Source organism: Lynx rufus, unplaced genomic scaffold (genome assembly GCF_022079265.1).
Source record: "Lynx rufus isolate CCGP_SWC_20201006 ecotype Redwood Valley unplaced genomic scaffold, mLynRuf1.p SCAF_9, whole genome shotgun sequence".
In the NCBI taxonomy this organism is placed as follows: domain Eukaryota; kingdom Metazoa; phylum Chordata; class Mammalia; order Carnivora; family Felidae; genus Lynx; species Lynx rufus.
In genome coordinates this window covers 22,666,541-22,689,371 of record NW_025814897.1, presented here as the reverse complement: position 1 = coordinate 22,689,371, position 22,831 = coordinate 22,666,541, and the positions used below count along the sequence as shown (strand labels likewise).

General features: G+C 38.8%; 1 protein-coding gene across 4 annotated transcripts; it reads left to right on the top strand.

Moving 5' to 3' along the window:
* The first annotated feature begins 1,972 nt into the window (after positions 1-1,972).
* On the top strand, positions 1,973-7,742 carry ACRV1 (acrosomal vesicle protein 1). 4 transcript variants are annotated; one of them, XM_047072500.1, is made up of 7 exons: positions 1,973-2,024; positions 4,790-4,858; positions 4,949-5,106; positions 5,242-5,326; positions 5,357-5,383; positions 6,745-6,864; positions 7,618-7,742. In XM_047072500.1, exons 1-7 carry the CDS (start codon positions 1,973-1,975, stop codon positions 7,740-7,742), a joined length of 636 nt encoding a protein of 211 aa, XP_046928456.1. The 4 variants fall into 4 exon arrangements, with proteins under 4 accessions (XP_046928456.1, XP_046928457.1, XP_046928454.1 ...); XM_047072501.1 differs by having other exon boundaries at positions 5,009-5,106; positions 5,242-5,383; XM_047072498.1 differs by adding an exon at positions 5,152-5,196 and having other exon boundaries at positions 4,790-5,106; positions 5,242-5,383.
* Positions 7,743-22,831: the final 15,089 nt, after the last annotated feature.

Below are 22,831 nucleotides of genomic sequence, written 5' to 3'. Positions count from 1 at the left end.
CTGACTTGAGTTGATATATCACAGAAGGAACAAATCTATACAGACAGCCAAACAGAGGATGTCCCCACCTTTGAACAGGCCTCTCCTTCTCAGGTTCGTGCCATATTCAAGAATGCGTGGTCTCAAAAGGACTGAGTCTAACCATCTGTTTGTGTGCTGTGCGACTGGCAGGGCTGTAAGGCTGTGGAAACCGAAGGTGGAGAAGCCTGATCTTGGACATCTTTGTTTGGAGTTTCTGCAGCAGGTTAGGAAGAACTTCATTGCTCAGGATTTTAGTTTTAGAAGTCAGTTATGGCGACAGAACAAAGGAAAATTCTGATGAGGACAACAGACCGAGAAGAAGCTGTTTCAGTGGTGCAGGGGAGGGATGAGCCTGAACTTGGGTTGTGTCAGTGGGAGTAGAGAAGGGCTGATAAACTGAAGAAGTAGTTAGAGGTAAAATTGATGTATTGTGTGAGGAGTGGGAGAAGGAGGAGCCCGTTACTGAACCAAAGGTCCCAGGAACGGAATTGGGGTACAAATGATGAATTCGGTATTACGAATGTTGAGTTTGAGATGTTGTGGGAATACTTGGGTAGAAACGTCCAGCTGGTAGTTGGAAATCTGGATCTGAACTAAGGAGGGAAGGCTCTGTGGGCCAGCTTGCAGATATGAGGAGCCCTCAATTTGTAGGTGATGGTGGACATGATAAGGCTTCTTAGGGAGTGTGTGAAGAGTAAGAATTCTCATCAGGAAGACGGGATGGAGAAGTACAATTTCAGGAAAAGTGGGGAGGAGCACTAGGAAAAGGCAGAGACCATTGCATATTCAGAGAAGAGCTAGAAGTTGGCTATGGGTAGGGCTTGGGATGGATGTAGGATGAAGAGGGAGGAAGAGCTTGTCTAGAAAGACAATTCATCCATTCCTTCATTCAGGAAGCATTTATTAAGTATGTATTCTGTGGCAAACCTGCTGCTAGGTAGTGGGGATACTACAGTGATCAAGACAGACAAGGACCCTGCTTTCAAGGAGTTTAGAGTCAAATGGAGGAGACATATATTAAACACATAATTATGAGTGACAAATACATCTATTCTGGGTCCAGCATCCAGTAGTACATGTAACAAAGTGCTACAAGGGAGGAAGGTAGGGAAGAAGTAGGAGGTGAGGGCCAGGGGATCTCTGCCACCCAATCCCCAATATACCAGGTGGAGGCCTCATTGCATCCATCTTCTACCCCCTTGACGGAAATTACAGCTCAAGGCACAGCTCTCAACGATCCCTTGTCAATCTCTATTTGTGCCCATATCATGTATTTGCCAAAACCAAAATGTTACCACTGCCTGGTGAAGAGCAGGAGCTGTAGAAGCTTTGCCATGTCAAGATCCAACCAGTGTCTGTGGCAGGAAAAGAAGAAATATTTCAATCTCAATCTGTGTGTGTGTGTGTGTGTGTGTGTGTGTGTGTGTGTGTTTCCGCCTCCAATCTTCCAAAGGCTAAATTTAGTCTGCAGCCAAACCCAGCTAGCATTCAGGTGATCGAGTCAATAGAGGTCAGCCTACAGAGCCAAAAAAGGCTGATTTAAAGAGCCAAATAGATAATAATCAGCCAATCACAATTCATTGTCAAAAACACTTTTGAAAGAGAGTAAATAACTTCTAAATTTTATTTCAAAGAGAGTATGTTATTTTGGTAATAAGATGTTTTAAAAAAAAAAAGATAGGGCAGAGCGATTGAGCCCCAAGACACCACCTGACACATGGCAAATTAGTCTTCATTGGCACAATTTGCCGTGGGTTGTTAGAGGGCCTTCCTGCCTGAGCAGCCTACAGGAGAACCTCAAAGCTCAAACCCATTGTGAGGCAACACGGGTGGTCTCTGAGATTCTAGAATTCCCAGAAGCTGTAACCTAGTATTGGGAGCTTCTGCTCACAGGTTTACTTCACAGCTCTTGGGTGCCCCACACCAGGGTCCCCTCTTCCCCAAAATCCAGATGAAGAAGTTTCTCTTACTAATGAGTCTTTATCTGGTTGGATCTGCCAGAGGTGAGTCCCTTATATTGGCTCTAGGAGGCTTCTTTAAGGTCTTTTAGCCCTTGAAGAAGAAAGTTACCCAAACCAATCTGACTCAGAATCAGGAAGAGCTAAACGAGTTCAACTCTGAGAGCTCCTGAGTCCATTGATTCCTCCTAGTTATGGCTTTACCACCAGAGAAGCCCACTGGCTTGGCACAGTCTCATTCCTACTTCTTTCAACCACTCACCATTTGAACCTGTTGCTCTGTGAGATGAGAAGATAAGTCTAGGAGTTCTGTGGAAGTCCATTGAAGGTTTGTCCCAATTAACTGAGTGCAAGGGATCCTTATGTAGTTGATGTAGCAAGGAAAGATACAAGGAGACGGGAATGTGATGTACCTAGAAATCCATCTCAGAGCATAGTTATGGGCCAGAGACCTTACGAGCCTCTCCTTCATAGCCATGTTCTATCTATCCAATTGTATTTCCTCTTTCAGGATCCTCATTCATGAAGGGCTGTGCTCCCTCATTCCTCCTAGAGGAGAAGAGAGAGGCCGTGAGCTCTGAGGTGTCAATTAAATGACAAATGTAATGTTGGTTCTCAAAGAATTTTGGTTTTTACTTTCTTAGACTTTCAAAAATTGACTCAGAAATGCCAGCCACGTGGTGAAACAGTTAAGTCATCAACTATAAGAATGACTAAGAAATTAGTGTGCTTTTTCAACCTTTCTGTATCAGAAATCTCTGTACTAAAACTTCTGTTAACTATTGAAGAATAGTTTGAAGAATATATTGAAGAATAAGGGGTGCCTGCATGGCTAAATTGGTTGAGTGCCTGACTCTTGATTTCAGCTCAGGTCAGGATCCCAGGATTATGGGATTGAGTCCTGCATGTCGGGCTCCGTGCTGAGCATGCAGACGGCTTAAGATTCTCTCTCTCCCTCTGCTCCTCTCCCCTGACTTGTGCTCTCCCTCTCTAAAAAATATTAAAAAAAAATTTTTTTTAAATATTGAAGAATCAGCAAAGCAGATATTTCAGTAACAACTTTTAAAAATAAAAGCCTCCCAAGGGGCGCCTGGGTGGCTCAGTTGGTTAAGTTTGACTTTGACTCAGGTCATGACCTCACGGTTTGTGGGTTTAAGCCCCACGTCAGGCTCTGGGCTGACAGTGTGGAGCCTAGAGCCTGCTTTGGATTCTGTGTCTCCCTCTCTCTCTGCCCCTCCCCTGCTTGCTCTCTGTCTCTCTCTCAAAAATAAACATTTAAAAAAATTAAAAAATAAAAATAAAAACCTCCCAAAAGCCTTAACAAATAATTGCTTTATCAGTGTATTCTATTCCTAGTCTTTCAGAAAGTCATTGATTATAAGGACTACAAATCACCCAGAATATATGTGTATATATATATATATATATATATATATATATATATATATATATATCATTGCAGAACTCTTGCAGAGATAAGGGTATTTTAGAGACTTAGGCTACCTTAGCCTCAGAAGATCTTGTAATTCCTCTCAGCTTTTGGCTGGGATTAATAACTCAGTAGCCTACCTACTCTCCTCTGGGTTACTCAGTCTAGTCAAAGAGTAATAATCAAATTGTTTGGTGCTACATTCCAACAAAATGAAAGTCATACTTAAAGAATGTTTGTCTGATGGTCATTGGTGAAATGGATTAAAGATAGAAGAAATTGGCCAGAAGAGAATGACCAGTTAAGAGTTTTGTTAAGTCCCAGTGTAAAGTGGGAAGGAGAGAAAAATAAGTTGAGCACCTAAGGAATAAACTAGGAACTTCACAATTTATCTTATTGAAGACTCATGACAACTACACGAAGTGAAGTGGATATAAATGGTATATGTCACAAGGAATATCAATTCAGAAATAAATAAGCAAAGAATGTTTTTATCTTAATCATTTTTTAATGTTTATTTTTCAAGGAGAGAGAGACACGCAGAGCATGAGCAGGGGAGGGCAGAGAAAAAGGGAGACAGAATCTGAAGCAGATTCCAGGCTCTGAGCTGTTAGCACAGAGCCCAACACAGGGCTCAAACTCACAGAGTGTGAGATCATGACCTGAGCTGAAGTCGGATGCCCAACCAACTGAGCCCCCCAGGTGTCCCTTACCTCAATAATTGATGGCAACTTTGAGTCTCCAACCCACATGGATTGGTGACTGAGTGTGAGCAAGAACCTGAATTTGCCAAATAAAAGTGTCTTAAATCCTGTCTCATAATTTTTGTGGGTTCCTGAGATATTTGTCATCCCTAATTTAAAATTTATCCTGTCAAGGTTAAAACCTTCCACGTTAAATTCCAGCCAGAACCACTTAGCTTCTCTTTCCCTTTCATATCTTCATCCTTCTTGCCTTTCACCCACAGAGACACTGGAGGGAGGGCTGGGGTGGACTTCTGGTTATGTGAGTGATGATGGTACTTTGATTTCCAAATGCTGGCTTTGTCAGGGGGAGCACGTTATTTTCCCTTTAGGTGCTTTTGGCACATGGGCAAGTGGGCCCCCCTGTGCATTTCTTAACAACGCAGATCTTAAAATTCTTCCTTTAAATGCCAGGGTTGGTCTCTGTGTGTTTCATTACTAACGCCTCTGACCTTCATGGTCTCTTGGGTAATTCACTGAGTTCCCCCAACATCTGTAATATCTTCAGGTGCCTGATCTGGCCCACAGGAAACCCAGGAATCCCACAACATTAGCCTTACTGCATACGAAAAGCAGTCTTTATCCCAGACATTCTTTCTCTCACCTTCACTCTCTCTTCTGCTCCTTCTCCACCCCAGGAGCATCAGGTCAGCCTGATGAACCTCCCGGTTCTATGGATCATCAGGCTTCCGTTCAGCAATTTTCAGGTGGGTACTTTTCACTTGGAAACCCTTCAGATGGTGAGGCTTTGTATGAGACTTCTTCAGACGAGAGCAGTTTAAGTGAGCACACCTCAGGTGGGCACGCTTCAGTTGAACACGCTTCAGGTGAGCACACTTCTGGTGAACAACCTTCAGGTGAACAGACTTCTGGTGAAAAGCCTTCAGGTGAACAGACTTCTGGTGAACAGACTTCTGGTGAACAGTCTTCCAGTGAAAAGCCTTCAGGTGAACAAGTTTTGGCTGAAAAGCCTTCAGGTGAACAGGTTTCAGCTGAAAAGCCTTCAGGTGAACAAGTTTTGGCTGAAAAGCCTTCAGGTGAACAGGTTTCAGCTGAAAAGCCTTCAGGTGAACAAGTTTTGAGTGAGAAGCCTTCAGGTGAACAGGCTTCCGGTGAACAAGCGTCAGGTGAACAAGCTTCAGGTGAACAACAAGCTTCAGGTGAACAAGCTTCAGGTGAAAAGCCACCGGGTGAACAGCCTTCAGGCATTCCACCTTCAAGCACACTTTCAGGTGAGGCCCCTTTTCAGGTGAGGCACATCTGGATGGGTACTAGTCCTTGACTTCAGGTGTGACCTAGGCAGAACATCAAGAAAGCCAACTTTAAGGAGATGGTATGGAAGAGAGACTAATTCACAAACACTTCACGAAGAGCTCTCTCAAAGACGCTCTTTACGTCTCTTGATAATAATACCAGGAGGCAGGATACAGGTTTTGTGGGGCCCTGAGAGCTAAGCAGTTTTGAGGGCCCTCTTTAAAACACACACACACACACACACACAAATACAAAATGCCAGCAGTCCCCCCATCTTTATTCTACATAAGAAACTATGAATACACTCCCTTGGAAGGGGCTCGTGGAAGACTAGGCTCCATGAGCTTCATGCTAAATCTGCCCCAACAAACTATGTTAGAATGCTTTGCAAACTCTGTAAGTGGATATCTAGCCCTGGCTAGGTGGCTCTGTTTTGTTTGAACATGGACAATAAAGCATGAGCACACTTTTGTCTATTAGATCCACAAGTAAGTTCCCAGTAAAACTGCAATGTTTTAGCTCTTACTAAAAAGGGTTGTCCAAGGAAGGAAAACAAGACCCAGAGTTTGATGTCTCAAGATATTACCAAATATAAGTACTTCATATTTCTTCCCATTGCGTAAGTAGTAGTGTTCCAAATCTTCTAAGAAGTAAGGCTAACATCACATTGCTAGAGAGGAGCAATCCTTGGATTCAAACTTGGGTCAGCCTGACTCTTCAGCCCACATCCTTTCGATTTCTTTGTGCTTCCTCAACTAGGGAATTGGGAATGGAGATAGCAAAAGAGGCAAAACGGAAGCATTTCAAAAAGAATGCCCTTTGTGACAAACTGACATTGTTGAAGGTCAGTTTGAAATTGGAGACTGATCACCCTTTACAGAGTTTGCAACGTTAGAGTATTCTAACATAGCTTATTAATCAGTTTTTACTCCATTTGTCCCGTATGGGTAAGAGCATGACAGGGGAGTACAAAGGGGAGCCAGTCAAGTGACAAAAGTTCTACTTTGCTCCTTTGGAGTCAGATGTGGCAGAAGGGCATCTAACTAAATATCCAGGAAGCCAGTGGGGGTATGGAGCAAACATCAGTAATATAGGGAGCAGTCTGGGATTCTTCAGCAATGAAAATCATAGATGAAGCGGTAAGAATGAAGGCATTTCCTCAGATACAGAACAGAGACTATGCTCTATCAGACGCAGGGCCCTCAGATGCTCAGTGAGAGCCAAGCAATGAAATGTGTGGTATCCAGGCTCCTTGCTACCCATCATCCCACCCCTTGTGACTCATAGCTATACACCTGGACCATCAGGGAATTTCATTAGGCTTATCTTAAATTGGCAGGCCCGATATTAAATTGTCACACATGCTCATATATGAATGATCAAGGAAAATGTCTTCGTGGAGAGGGAGTCTGCTCCACTCAGAATTCCCAGCAGTGCATGTTAAAGAAGATCTTTGAAGGTATGTGGGGACTTCATGATACAATCTTTGCCAGGGAAACACATCCACTAACTTGAGTACTCTTGGGAGTAGTTGCAGTGGTGGGAGTCTGAGGAGGGGTCAAGTTGTGATTCCCCAGAAACTTGGAGATTCAGGAGAACCTTAATCCTTTCAAGAATTAAGAGCAGCATTCCAGCTACTGATGGAGAGGTAGAGGCCCTCCATAGAGCAAGCCTATGATGTCTTAAAAGGAGACAGGGAGACTGTCTATCTCTTTGTATTAAAGAAATGTGTGAGTTGCACTTTGAGATGTTGACACATTGACCATAAGCTCAGGACTATGTCTGTCTTGTTCATGGCTATATGTTCCTAGCACTTAGCACAATGTTTAGTTCATGGAAGGCATTTAGTGAATATTGAATAAGTGAATAAAGAATTGTCTATCAGTCAGTGTTCATAGGTTGCCAGAACTATCTTAGTATATTCCCATACCTCTCTACTCTTATACTCACTCCTCATCACCAAAACTGCCTGATTTCCCGTGAACCACACTGTCTGATTTCCCTTGTGGTTTGTCTAGTCCCTCAGTAGAGGCAGTGGGCAACAGATATGGGGAAGGGCCCAGAAAAGGCGGATGGAAAGAGAAGGGGTGGAAGAATATACAAGCTGGAGACCTTGGTCGTGCCTGTATGGGGACACTGGGGACCATGGATGAAGGCTAACGTGGGAGAAGGAAGCCTTCTGCTCACTATAGTCTATCTCTACTTCTTTCAGGTGGAAAACTCCAATTCATGGTTCAGGGTTGTGAGAATATGTGCCCATCAATGAACCTCTTCTCCCATGGAACCAGGATGCAAATTATATGCTGTCGGAATCAATCTTTCTGCAACAAGATCTAGAAGCCTGTGCCCTTGCTTCCCGCTCTGACTCAGGCAGCAAAAATTCTCCATTACCCTACTGGGCTCAAGTTATGTTGTTTCTCCCCCAGTCTATAACTAACCACATCTGTCTCCGCCTGAGTGTCAGACAGGATGTTCAAATCCCTCACCTTTCCTCTCCTATCCATGCCCTATAAGCCATTCTTCTCTGTCATCTGCCTTCCCTTACCCCATCTCTCAACATTCTTTTCTTTCTCAATAAATTCGTATGGTAAAGAATATAGGCTGGCGACAGACTTCTTTTCCCATTAGCCAGTTGCAGAGTCAGCCGGAGCTTAAAGTGGATGCATTTTAAATCACTCCACCTTCCTCAAAGTGGAGGGGTCCCCCAGGGCAGAGACCACAAAGAGAAATGCAAAGTAGCTTAAACAACACTGTGGAACCTTCCCTGAACCCCCTACCTTTCCATCTCAATAGGAACCCCACCCCTGTCTACTTGTCAGGATGTCTAAAACTCACCTTCTTTGGCTCTGGAGAATTTTCAGTATTCAAGAGTCTATTCTTGATTTTAACAATAAAATGACTCTTTTTAAAAATTTGCTATATAAATATGTAGTAGGTCATACTGCTTAAATATTTTTCTCACACAATGTTACGGGATCATATCAGCATAGAGGGGCGAGTGGAAATAACTATTAATAGTCCCTCACCTACCTGTATTAGTGTTACATTCTTCAGTGTGTTTTCACATACATGGTTTCATCTGATCCTCAGAAAAGAGCACAGAAAGGTAGACAAAAAAGATAGCATCATCCTTAGTGTACAAACACACAGAATTTATTCATATTTCATGTTGTTCCAAACTTGCCATGGTTACAGAGCTACAGTGAGCCAGGGCCAGATTTCAAAACCAAATCTGCATGATGTCAATTTGAGTTGTTTCCACTACACTATAAATATTAGCCAGAATGGTTCTTTCAAGACCAAAATCAATCCTCTCTTCCTACACAAGCCCATCTCCTTTCAGCCACTGCTTCCCCAAACCTCTGTTTAAAACTCCTGAGATCAGCTGAGTGGTCTTTTTTTTTTTTTTTTAATTTTACATCCAAGTTTGTTAGCATATAGTTCAATAATGATTTCAGGAGTAGATTCCCGTGATTCATCCCCTATATATAACACCCAGTGCTCATCCTAAGTGTCTTCCTTAATGCACCTTACCCATTTAGCCCATCCCCCCACCCACAACCCCTCCAGCAACCCTCAATTTGTTCTCTGTATTTAAGAGTCTCTCATGTTTTGTCCCCCTCCTTGTTTTTATATTATTTTTCCTTCCCTTCCCTTATGTTCATCTGTTTTATATCTTAAAGTCCTCATATGAGTAAAGTCATATATTTGTCTTTCTCTGATTGACTAATTTCGTTTAGCATAATACCCTCTAGTTCCATCCACGTAGTTGCAAATGGCAAGATTTCATTCTTTTTGATTGCCGAGTAATACTCTATCATATATATATACTACATCTTCTTTATCCATTCATCCGTCGATGGACATTTGGGCTCTTCCCATACTTTGGCTATTGTTGATAGCGCTGCTATAAACATTGGAGTACCCCTTTGAAACAGCACACCTGTGTCCCTTGGATAAATACCTGGTAGTGCAATTTGTAGGGTAGTTCTATTTTTAATTTTTTGAGGAACCTCCATACTGTTTTCCAGAGTGGCTGCACCAGTTTGCATTCCCACCAGCAGTGCGAAAGGGATACTCTTTCTCCGCATCCTTGCCAACATCTATTGTTGACTGAGTTGTTTATTTTAGCCATTCTGATTGGTGTGAGGTGGTATCTCATTGTGGTTTTAATTCGCATTTCCCTGATGATGAGTGATATTGAGCATTTTTTCATGTGTCTGTTAGCCATCTGGATGTCTTCTTTGGAAAAGTATCTGTTCATGTCTTTTGCCCATTTCTTCACTGGATTGTTTGTTTTTTGGGTGTTGAGTTTGATAAGTTCTTTATAGATTTTGGATACTAACCCTTTATCTGATATGTCATTTGCAAATATCTTCTCCCATTCTGCCGGTTGCCTTTTAGTTTTGTTGATTGTTTCCTTCGCTGTGCAAAAAATTTTATTTTGATGAGGTCCCAATAGTTCATTTTTGCTTTGGTTTCCCTTGCCTCCAGAGATGTGTTGAGTAAGAAGTTGCTGCAGCTAAGGATTAAGAGGTTTTTGTCTGCTTTCTCCTCTAGAATTTTGATGGCTTCCTGTCTTATGTTTAGGTCTTTCATCCATTTTGAGTTTATTTTTGTGTATGGTGGAAGAAAGTGGTTCAGGTTCATTTTTCTGCATGTCGTCATCCACTTTTCCCAGCACTATTAGCTGAAAAGACCGTCTTTATTCCATTGAATATTCTTTCCTGCTTTATCAAAGATTAGTTGGCCATACGTTTGTGGGTCCATTTCTGGGTTCTCTATTCTGTTCCATTGATCTGAGTGTCTGTTCTTGTGCCAGTACCATACCGTCTTGATGATTACAGCTTTGTAATACATCTTGAAGTCCAGGATTGTGATGCCTCCAGCTTTGGTTTTCTTTTTCAGGATTGCTTTGGCTATTCAGGGTCTTTTCTGGTTCCATACAAATTTTAGGATTGTTTGTTCTAGCTCTGTGAAGAATGCTGGTGTTATTTTGATACAGATTGTGGTGAATATGTAGATTGCTTTGGGTAGTATCGACATTTTAACAATATTTGTCCTTCCAATCCATGAGCATGGAATATTTTTCCTTTGTGTGTGTGTGTGTGTGTGTGTGTCTTCTTCAATTTCTTTCATAAGCTTTCTATAGTTTTCAGTCAGCTGGGTGGTCTTAACAATGTCTTTTGCAGAGCAAAAGCCTTTAGTTTTGGTAAAATCTAATTTATCATTTTTTTTCCTTTTATGTACAGGGCTTTAGATTTCATGCTTAAGAACTCTTGGAATAGTACATCAAGAAACAAATTTTACTGTTTGTGAAATTTAAAAATTAAACACACACACACACACACACACACCCACACCATGAACCCTCTCCCAAAAACGTATTGGTAACAGACTCTTTGTTGGCAATAACTGTTGCCTGGAAGACAATGGAACCTCAAATTTCTTAAAACAAAACAAAACAACATGTTTCTTGGCATGTATTTCCGTTGGCTAAAACTCAGTGATACTTGTTTTTTTATGGGAATATCCATATTGACAACACATTCAACATTTTTTATGTTAATAGAGAAATATAAGCTGTGGTTAATTTAGTATTTTCACCTATGGATTTAAATATGTCCTATTTAAGAACCAAATGAATGAGTTGGGCACTGATGTTGTGTATGTATTTCCATGAAGACAATCATCAGTGTGAAGAGGGTGGGAATAGCATTTACAGAATATATACTCTGTGCCATGAGAAGCAGTTTTGTTTATGCTTTCTCTTTTAATCTCGAAAACAACCATACAGAATCCTAAAATTGCAGAATCCTAAGCAAGACAAACTGGAGAATCTTGTCACAAGCTAAAATAAACGGCAGTGGTATTGAGACTCTTTCACACTCCTTTTCAAATTTCTGTTAGATACATAGTACTATCCCTTGATAAACTGGCATTCAAAACTAAAGACCTCCCAAACCTGGAACTAAAATTACAAATGAATTCTCAATTGAAATATGGTCTACTGAGGGCAAGAATGAAAATGAAATCCTACTAACACAGTTGACACTTTTTTTTTGAGGGAAGGGGATAAATATCAGCTAAATCTATTCTATAAAATATAGCTAAATCTATTAGCTATGTATTTTGAGGAAATAAGTTCAAATATGTTAAAATTTAAAAGAAGGGAAGTTCTGGCTTCCATTAATAGTGGAATAGTTTGGTGGAACTACCCCTCCTTTAGATAAGAATATACAAGTTGGATGTCTTGCTCATGCCTGCAAATTATAAACTGGGTAAAAAATAAGAAAGAACTATTTAAAAGTTCCTTGAAAGGAACTGAAGAGGGGTACCTTGGTGGCTTAGTTGGGTAAGTGTCTGACTCTTGATTGGCTCAGGTCATGATCTCACAGTTTGTGAGACTGAGCCCCATATCAGGATCTGTGCTGACAGTGCAGAGCCTGCTTGGGATTCTCTCTCTCTCCCTCTCTCTCTGCCCCTCCCCCACTCTCACTCATGTGAACACTCTCAAAATAAATACACATAAAAATAAAAAAGAAAGCAACTGGAGGGAAGTCACCCCTAAAAAGATAGGAACAGCAATGGGTGAGATTTACAAGTCTGTGGCTTTATACCTAAGGGCACTTCTTCATCCACATAACACAGGGAGGGCACAACCCCACAGTTTACTGGTTTGAAGATTCAGAGAACCAAGATTAGGGCTGGCAAAGCAGCTGTAAAATTAGGGAAATTCTGGAAAGGAAGAAGCCACAGATAAGCCTCAAAATGTGTATAAACTGTGACCAAATTCTTGGCTGATCACTGACTTCAGGAGGTCTGACAACAATAGCAGCTGGAAGCTAAAAGAACTGAGCAGAGATTTGTGCTGCTGTATACCTCAAAGGAGATAGAGTTTGGCGTACAAGTCAACCTAAGATAACTACCTAGTAGAACACAAGTCGACACATTTCAGAGGAACAGAATCCAGAATCTCTACAATGCATCATTCACTATGTCCACTATATAAGAAATCAATAGACACAGAAATTAAAATGTGACCCATAGCAAAGAAAAAAAAGGTTACTGACCCCAAGATGTACCAGACATTGGAATCAGTGAACAAAAGCAGTAAGCAGGTATTAGAGATATGTTCAAGAATCTGAAGGAAAATAGTGTCATATGAATGAACAGATACAGAATCTCAACATAGAAACTGAAACTACAAAAAAGAATCAGATGGAAATTTCAGAACTGAAAAGGACAATAACTGAAAAAAATCACTAGATAGTTTTAACAGCGTATTAGAGACCATGTAAGAGTCAGCAATTTTGAAGAGAGCTCAACAGAAATTATCCAATCTGAAAAACAGAGAAAAAATATTAAAGAAAGAGAACAAATCCTCAGTGGCTTGCACGGGACAATATCAAGCAACGTAACACATAGGTAATTGGAGTCCCAGAAGAATAGGGGAGAGATAATGAGACAGAAAAAAAAAAAAATAATAATGGCCCAAATTTCCGCAAATGGGTTGAAAAACATAAACTTACACATCTAAGAAGTTCAGTGTACTGAAGGTAGGAGAAATACAATTGAAAACCACATAGGCACGTAACAGTCAAATTACTAAAATTCAAAGATAAGGGGAAAAAACTCAAAATTGGTCCCAACGAAAGATACGCTATTATATAGGAGAACACTGATACAAATGTCAGCTGACTTCTTATCAAAAAAAAAAAAAAAAAAAGAGAACAGAAAACAAGGGAATTACATGTTTAAAGCCATAAAAGAAAAAAAAAATCCTGTCAGTCAGAATGTTACAAACAAGACAATTAACCTTCAAAAATGAAGGTGATGAAGACATTTTCATATAACCAAACAGGAAGAGAATTCACAACCAGCAGACCCATACTACAAAAAAAAGCTACAGGAATTTCTTCATGTGCAAGGAAGCTAAAGGAAAATGATGCCAGATGGCAACTCTGACTACAGGAAGAAATGTGGAGAACAGGTAAAGTAAATATGTGGGTAAATTTAAGACATGTATACTACTTCTTTTCCTAACTAAAAAAAATTTAATGTTTATTTTTGAGAGAGACAGAGTGTGAGCAGAAGAGAGGCAGAGAGAGGGAGACACAAAATCCGAAGCAGGCTCCAGGCTCCAAGCCATTAGCAAAGAGCCTGACATGGGGCTCAAATTCAGGAACCGTGAGATCATGACCTGAGCCAAAGTCGGACACTTACCTGACTGAGCCACCCAGGCACCCCTTCTTTTCATAATTTTAAAAGTCATGCTCACTTAAAGGTAAAATTATTTGTAATGTAGAAAGATATAATATATATAACAATAATAGCACAAAGGACAGGGGAGGTCACTGGAACTATTTCAAAAGTTTCTTATTTTTAAGTGAAATAGTACAATATTAATTTAACTCAACTGAGAAAAGATAGAGTAATCCTTAGAGAAAAGTCATTTTAAAAAATACAGAAAGCGGGGCGCCTGGGTGGCTCAGCCGGTTAAGCGTCCGGCTTCGGTTCAGGTCATGATCTCACGGTCCGTGAGTTCCAGCCCCGCGTTGAGCTCTGTGCTGACAGCTCAGAGCCTGGAGCCTGCTTCAGATTCTGTGTGTCTCTCTCTCTCTGCCCCTCCCCCATTCATGCTCTGTCTCTCTCTGTCTCAAAAATAAATAAACATTTAAAAAAATTTAAAAAAAAAATACAGAAAGCGATAGCTGAAAACCCAATAGAAAATTTTAAATGGAACACTAAAAAAATATTTGATTAACTCAAATAAGTTAGAAAAGGAAAAAAAAATAAAAGAACAATCCCTTGGGCCAAATTGAAAACTGGTAGACAGAGTGTCAATATGGTAAACCAAAAATCCAAACATCAATAACTGCGGACACACCATCAGTGATCTTCCTACCCAAAATACATAATCTGAACCTAATCATCTGAAAACATCATACAAAACAAAACTTAGGGAAATTATATGAAATAACAGGTCTATAATCTTCAAAAATGTCAAGGTCAAGAAACATAAAGACAGAGGAACTGTTTCAAATTCAAGGAGAATAAGGAGACATGAAAACCATGCATGACCCTGACCTAAACATTTTTCTAAAGAATATTATTGAGAAAATTGATAAGATTTGAATATACACTATGAACTGGATAAGAGTATTATATCACTGTTAAGTTTCTGGATTTCTATAAACTAAACTAGGTTGTCTATGAGAAGGTCCTTGTTCCTAGGAAATGCATATTGAATTATTCAGAGGAAAAATAACACCAACTGAAACAGGCTATTTGGACTACTCCTCATACTGAAAAAAAAAATCTAAACTAAAAATACTGGAAAATATTTAAAATATTTAGCAGTGCCTGGGTGGATCAGTAGGTTGAGCGAGTGACTTCGACTCAGGTCATGATCTCAGGGTTCATGGGTTTGAGCCCCACACTGGGCTCCATGCTGACAGTGTGGAGCCTGCTTGGGATTTTTTTCTCTCTCTCCCTCTGCCCTCTCCTGCTCACCATCTCTCTCTCTCAAAATAAATAAACATTAAAAAAAAGAATTTAAAAAAAATAAATAAACAATAAAAAAAAGAAATAAATATAAAAAAAATAGGACATTTTCAGACAAGTGAAAACTAAGAGTATCACCACCAACAGACCCTAAAGGAAAAATTAAAAAGATGAACTTCAAACAAAAGGAAAATTATCCCAGAAACTCCATAAGAAGAAATGAGAAGGAAAGAAAGAAAGAAAGAGAAAGAAAGAAAGAAAGAAAGAAAGAAAGAAAGAAAGAAAGAAAGAAAGAAAGAAAGAAAAGGAAAAGAAGAATCTGGCTCAATCTACATTGCATAAATAAAATAATAATGTCTCAAAGAATTAAAATATATTCCATACGTTGACACTTAAAACTGATACACGTCTAAACTTCCGCTTCTGTGAGATGGAGTAAACATACTTTTCCCTATGCCTCCCTCAAAGGACAACCAAAACCCCTGGGCATTATAAAATATACGAATCTGAAAGGGGGAGACAAGAAAGTAAACTAGCTAGGGACCTCGGGATGCAAGGAAAAACAGTGTTGAGTTCCCTGTTTGTTTTTTTTACCCTCAGATATTCCAGATATGGAGGTGAAGAATCTGGCAACCTGAAAATGCCAATAGGAAAGAAAAAAAAAAGGACAATAAACAATCAATCACAAGGAACTATCACCTCACATGTTAGAATGGCTAAAAAAAAAAAAAAACCCAAAACAAAACAAACAAAAAAAACCCGTAAGAAACAACACATGTTGGCGAGGATGTGGAGAAAAATGAACCTTCATGTACTATTGGTGGGAATGTAAACTGGTACAGCCACTGTGGAAAACAGTATGGAGGCTCCTCAAAATTTTTGAAATAGAATTACCATCTGGTCCAGAAATCACACTACTGGGTATTTACCCAAAGAATACAAAATGTTAATTTAAAAGGATATATACATCCCTACGTTTATTGCAGCATTATTTACAATAGCCAAATTATAGAAGAAGCCCAAGTGTATATCCGTAGATGAATGGAAAAAGAAGATATGAGATATACACAGGTGTGCGTGCACATGTACACACACACACACACACACACACACACCCCACAATGGAATATTATTCAGCCATAAAAAGAATGCAATCTTGCCAGGTGCAACAAGATGGATGCATCTAGAGAGAGTGCAAAGTCAAATAAGTCAGAGAAAGACAAATACCGTATGATCTCATGTCAAATTTAAGAAACAAAAAAAAAAGAAAAACAAAGAGACAAACGAAAAAAACAGACTCTTAACTGTAGAGAACAAACAGATGGTTACTAGAGGGAGGTGGGGGGGCGATGGGTGAAATAGGTGAAGGGGATTCAGAATACACTTTTTTTTATTTTTATTTTTTTTAGAGAGGGAGTGTGGGGGAGGAACAAAGAGAGAAAGAGAATCTTAAGCAGGCTCCACGCTCAGCACAGACCCCCATGTGGGGCTCAATCTCATGATTGTGAGATCATGACCTAAGCCAAAATCAAGAGTTGGATGCCCAACTGACTGAGCCATCCCAGGCACCCCAAGGGTACATTTATCTTGACAAACACTGAATAATGCATAGAATTACAGAATCACTATATTGTGTACCTGAAACTAATATAACACTATATGTTAACTTTATGGGGCTTAAAAATTTTTTTAATGTAAACTGTACAAATGTAAGGAATTTGTTATTAAATGCTTTTTTACTCCCCCCTCCCCTCCCCCCGTCAAAAGACAACAACCAATCAATTACAGCTACATACCACAGTAACAGTTATGGTCCCATAGCCACCAATACCAGCACAGGCCAAGTGAGGAGACTGCACTTCTTTCTATATAATGAGGATATAATCAGCTGCCCAACACTTCTGCTGTAGTTGTGTCAGAGAAGGCCAAGTACGGAGTTGGGATTTCATCCCCAGTAGGAAATAAGGCCCTTCCCAAACAGTGTCAGTGCAGGCCATGGGGAAAGCCAGGACTTTTTTGCCTCCACTCAGCAATAATGGGGAGTATCTTCCCATCCCCACTGGAGTGGTACCAGAGGAAGTCTAGTGGGGTTGGGACTTTCCCCATTACCCAGGAGTAAGGAGGCAGGCCCCGTGATAATATCAGTGGTGACTACATGTGGAGCTGGAAGTCTAGCCTGCACAGCAGTAATGAAGAGCTCCCCAACTTGGCTGTCAATGAAGGGCCAGTGGAAAACCGGACATCTGTCTCCACCTGATAGCACAAGATATTGTCCCCTCTCACTGCTGGAGTAGTGTTGCAAAAAAGGCAATTAAAACAAAAGGCTTAAATAAAATTCAATTTCCAAAACACAGTTCAAAAAATGTTGTTTCAGGGCACCTGGGTGGCTCAGTTGGTTAAGCGCCTGACTTTGGCTCAGGTTATGATCTCGCAATTCATGAGTTCAAGCCCCACATTGGGCTCTGTGTTGACAGTGCAGAGCCTGCTTGGGATTTTCTCTCTCTCTGCCCCTCCTCTACTTGTGCATACACTCTCTCTCTCAAAATAAATGAATAAAATTTTTAAAAACTGTCCAAGTTTAAAAAAATTACTCTTGGGGTGCCTAGGTGGCGCAGTCGGTTAAGCGTCCGACTTCAGCCAGGTCACGATCTCGCGGTCCGTGAGTTCGAGCCCCGCGTCGGGCTCTGGGCTGATGGCTCAGAGCCTGGAGCCTGTTTCCGATTCTGCGTCTCCCTCTCTCTCTGCCCCTCCCCCATTCATGCTCTGTCTCTCTCTGTCCCAAAAATAAATAAACGTTGAAAAAAAAAAATTACTCTTCATATCAAGAACAAGGAAGATCCGGGGCGCCTGGGTGGCTTGGTTGGTTGAGTGTCTGACTTCGGCTCAGGTCATGATCTCACAGTCCGTGAGTTCGAGCCCCGCGTCAGGCTCTGTGCTGACTGCTCAGAGCCTGGAGCCTGTTTCAGATTCTGTGTCTCCCTCTCTCTCTCTGCCCCTCCCCTGTTCATGCTCTGTCTCTCTCTGTCTCAAAAATAAATAAACGTTAAAAAAAATTAAAAAAAAAAAAAGAACAAGGAAGATCCCAGACTAAATGGGGGGGGGGGGAGGTGCGGGGGAAGACAATGTATGTCAAAATTGAGATGATAGAGATGTTGGATTATCTGAAAAAGATTTTAGCAGCTATAATAAATATGCTTCCATGAGGAATTATGAACATTCTTGAAAAAAGTGGAAAGCCTCAGTAGATAAAATGTCTCAGCAAATAAATAAAACGTATAGAAATACCAAATAAAAATTTTAGGACTGAAAAATATAATAACCATAATAAAAAACTCAGTGGATTGGACTCATCAGCAGAATGGAGAGGAAAGAAGAATAAGTGAATCAGAAGACAGAAAAGAGAAATTCCCCAATCAGAAAACAGCAAAAAACTAAACAAAAAATATACATATAAACACAAGAACAGAGCCTATAACAAAAGATCTAACATTCACGCCATTGGAGTCCCTAAAGAGAAGAAAGCAGGACTGAAAATATACTTAAATAACAGCTGAAAACTTCCCAAATTTAGACAGACATAAACTACATATTCAAAAAGCTGAGAAAATACCGAATAGCAAAAATCTAAAGAAACCTACACTAAGAACCATCATAATTAAGCTTCTAAAAGCTAAAAACAAAAAAAAAAAAACTTAAAAAAATTTATTTTTAATTGTAGTTGACATACAATCCTTAGTTTCAGGTATAAACATAGTGGTTTTATTATATACATTATGAAATGCTCACCACAGTAAGTGCAGCTACCATCTGTCATCATACAAAGTTACAATATTATTCGTTATATTCCCTACACTGTACTTTTCATCCCTGTAATTTATTTATAACTGGAAATTTATACCTCTTAACTCTCTTTACCTATTTCATCCATCCCCCCATCTTCCTTTCCTCTGGCAACCATCAGTTTTTTATCTTTGTGTCTGTTTCTGTTTCTTTTTATATATATATATCCCATATACAAGTGAAATCATATGGTATTTGTCTTCCTCTGTCTGACTTATTTCATTCAGCACAACACTCCTACTAGGTCCATCCATGTTGTCACAAATGGCAAATTTTCATTTTTTATGGCTGAGTAATTTTCCATCAACACACACACACACACACAGTCCACCTCTTCTTTATCCACTCATCTATCAATGGACACTTGGGTTGCTTCCATATCCAACAAACATGGGATGTATATATCTTTTCTAATTAGTGTTTTCGTTTTCGTTGGGTAAATACCCCAAAGTGGATTTACTAGATTGTAAAGTATTTCTATTTTTAATTGTTTGAGGAACTTCCACATTCAGAGAAAAAAAAAATGTTAAAAATAGCCAGAGAAAAACAAAACCTTATGTGTAGTGAGAAAACAATTAGAACTCCACTTTTGCACAGGATTTAAAAGACAAATGCATAAAAAATAACTGTAAATCTATGTTAATAGGTATATGATATATATATAATTTGTGACAACAATAAAATGGGGAAGGGAAGAAGCAAAGCTGTAAAGGCCTAGAGTCCTTTCATGCCAAAATTAAGTTGGTGTTAATTTTAAATATATTGTTATAACTATAGGATGATGGGAATATAAAATGGTACAGCCACTGTGGCAAACAGTATTGTGTTATCTCGAAATATTAAAAACAGATTTAGCATATAACTAATGATTCCACTTCTAGGTATATTCCCAAAAGAACTGAAGGCAGAGACTTAAATAGATATTTGTACACTCATGTTCACAGCAGCCGTACAGCTGTACAACAGCCAATAGGTACAAACAACCCAAATGTCCATCAAAGGATAAATGGATAAACAAAATGTGGATTATAATACAATGGAATATTATACAGCCTTTCAAAAGGAATGAAATCTGATACATGCTGTAATATGGATAAACCTTGAGAACAAATGCTAAGTGAAATGAACTAGACACAAAAGGACAAATATTGTATGATTCTACTTCTATGAGGGACTAGAGGTACTATATTCAAATTCATAGAAATAGACAGGATGTTGAGTGCCGGTGGCAAAGGGTAAATGAGGCATTAGTTTCATATGTACAAGAGTTTCAGTGTGGGAAGATGAAAAAGTTCTGGGAATGGATGATGATGATGATGATTGCATCACAGTGTGAATGTACTGAATGTCACCAAACAGGACACTTAAAAATACTTAAAATGATAAATTTTATATTGTATATATTTTACCACAATTAAAACTAAGACACAGCAAGATTTTTTTTAGATTCAGACTGATTATTCTAAAATGTATACAAAAGACAAAGGACTAGAATAGCTAAAACAATTTTGAAAAAGACAAACTGGAAGGAATCAATCTACCAAATTCACATTATATAGTTGTTGTAATCAAGATTGTGGGGTATTTTTTGAAAGATATGCATATACATCAATGACACAGAACAGAGAACCCAGAAACAAACCTACACATACACCCAACTGATGTTTTTACAAAGGTGTGAAAGCAATTCAATGGAGGAAAAATAACCTTTTCAGCATACAGCAGTGGGACAACTAGATATTCAGAGGAAAAAGAAATTAAACTCGACTGAAGGCTCACACCTTACACAAAAATTAACTCAAAATGCATCACAGCCTTCAATGTAAGATGAAAGAACAAAAACTTTTAGAAATAATATAGGAGAAAATCTTTGAGATCTAAGCCTAAAGGATTATTAGACTCTTTGTCTAATAGATCCCCAAAACATCATTCATAAAATGAAAAATTAATAATTGGACTTGATTTTAATTTAAAACTTCTGTCATTTTCAGACCCATTAAGAAGATGAAAAGGCAAGCTACAGAATGGGACAGTGTATTTGCAAACCATATATCCAACACAGAACCAGCATCTAGGACATACAAAGAACTTCCAAAACCCAACATAAAAAAATCCAATTAGAATATGAATGAGACATGAAAAAAACATTTTATCAAAGATACACAGATGGCAAGAAAGCACATGAAAAGATATTCAACATCATTAGCCACTAGGGAAATGCAAATCAAAATTATAATGAGATATTACTATAATTTTCTCAAAAACATTTATATAGACAGAATTACATATAAACACACATATTAAAATACAAAACAACAGTATATAAAGTAGAAAAATATAAGGTTCTTAGATTGCCCAGAAAGAGTATAAGTGATTAGCTTCAGGCTTTGATAAGTACGTACCTTGTAAATTCTAGAGAACCGGTCCTCCCTGCCCTCACCAAAATAAGAGTTATAGTTTCAAACTAGACGAAGAAGACTAAATGAGTTTTAAAGAAATACCAAGGAAGGCAAACCAAGACAAAAAAAAAAAAAAAAAAGGAGAAAAGAATTGAAGTACAGGGGGACCAAAGTAAAATGGTAGAAATAAATCCAAATATATCAGTAATTAAACTGAATACAAATGGAGTAAGTGTGCCAGTTAGGCAAAGATCATCAGACTGGATTAAAAGATAATTAAAAGAGGTGCATTTTACACATGGCTTAGAAGAGTTAAAAGAAAAGGAGTGGAAAAGATATGCCATACAAATATTAACCAATAGAAAGCCTGTGGAGCTACCTTAATATTGGACAAAAAGCATTACTATATCCATATAGAATGCCATGTCAAAATAAACAAATGGCTTAATTCACTAAGAAGATATGACAAGTTTGCACCTGTATGTAAACTAAATCATCGCCCCCAAATGCAAAGTAAAATTAATAGAATCACAAGGAAAAATACACAAATCTACTATCGTAGTGAATTTTAACTTCCTCAGTAATTCAGTGAATAAGAAGTAGGATATCAAAAATTTGAATATGTTACCTGCATTGATTAGATACATATGGAAGTCTATACCCAACAATTATATACACCATATTCTTTTTAAGCACAGATGGAACATTTACAAAATTTAACTGTATTCTGAACCACCAAATAAGACTTAACAAATTTCAAAATACTGAAACTACATAAAGTATGCTTTATGACCACAATACAATTAAGCTAAAATTTACTTTAAAATATTCACAAACTATTACCACCCAGCAAATATAAGTATATACCCAAGGGAACTGAAAATTGCATGAATATGTACAAAAGTGTGTATAATAATGTTCACAGCAGCCTTTTCATAATAGCCAAAAGTAGAACAAACCCAAATATCCATCAACTGATGGATAAACACAAAGTAGTATCCACATATTATTATTCAGCCATAAAAAGGAATGGAAACCTGATACATGTTACAACATGGATAAACCATCAACACATTAAGTAAAAAAAAACAGACAGAAAAGGCCACACATTATACAATTCCAAAATAAGCACATCCATTCAGACAGAAAGTAGATTAGTGCTTCCCAGGGGCTAAGGGAGGAAAAAATGAGTATAAGGTTCCTTTGTGGAGTGATGAAATGTCCTGGAATTAGATGGTGGTGGTGATTGTTGCACAATTTTGTGAACACATTGCAAACCACTTTTTAAAGAGTGAATTTTATGGCATATAAATTGCATCTTAATAAAAGTTTTTAAATAAAAACAATTCCCAAAGGTTTGGAAATTCAGGAGCATAATTCTAAATAATCTATGGGTCAAAAATAACTCACAGAAAAAAAAAAACTCACAGAGATAGAAAAATGTGAGCCAGATAAAATACAATGAATGAAATTTATGACTTGAAATGGTACTTAGAGGGGTATCTATGATTTTATTTATTTATTTTTAAGTTCATTTATTCTGAGAAACAGGACAGTGTGTGTCCAAGTGGGGGAGGGGTAGAGAGAGAGGAGACAGAGAATCCCAAGTAGGTCTGCACTGTCCTGACCATGAGATCACGATGTGAGCTGGTCAGATGCTTAACCAAGCCACCCAGGCAC

Bases quoted from the DNA above. Each gene is read 5' to 3' on its own strand.
- ACRV1 (XM_047072498.1), top strand. From the start codon at position 1,973: ATGAAGAAGTTTCTCTTACTAATGAGTCTTTATCTGGTTGGATCTGCC. The intron at 5,107-5,151 runs GTTTTGGCTGAA...TCAGCTGAAAAG, and splicing joins AAAAGCCTTCAGGTGAACAA to CCTTCAGGTGAACAAGTTTT. The intron at 5,384-6,744 runs GTGAGGCCCCTT...TTAAATTGGCAG, and splicing joins ACCTTCAAGCACACTTTCAG to GCCCGATATTAAATTGTCAC.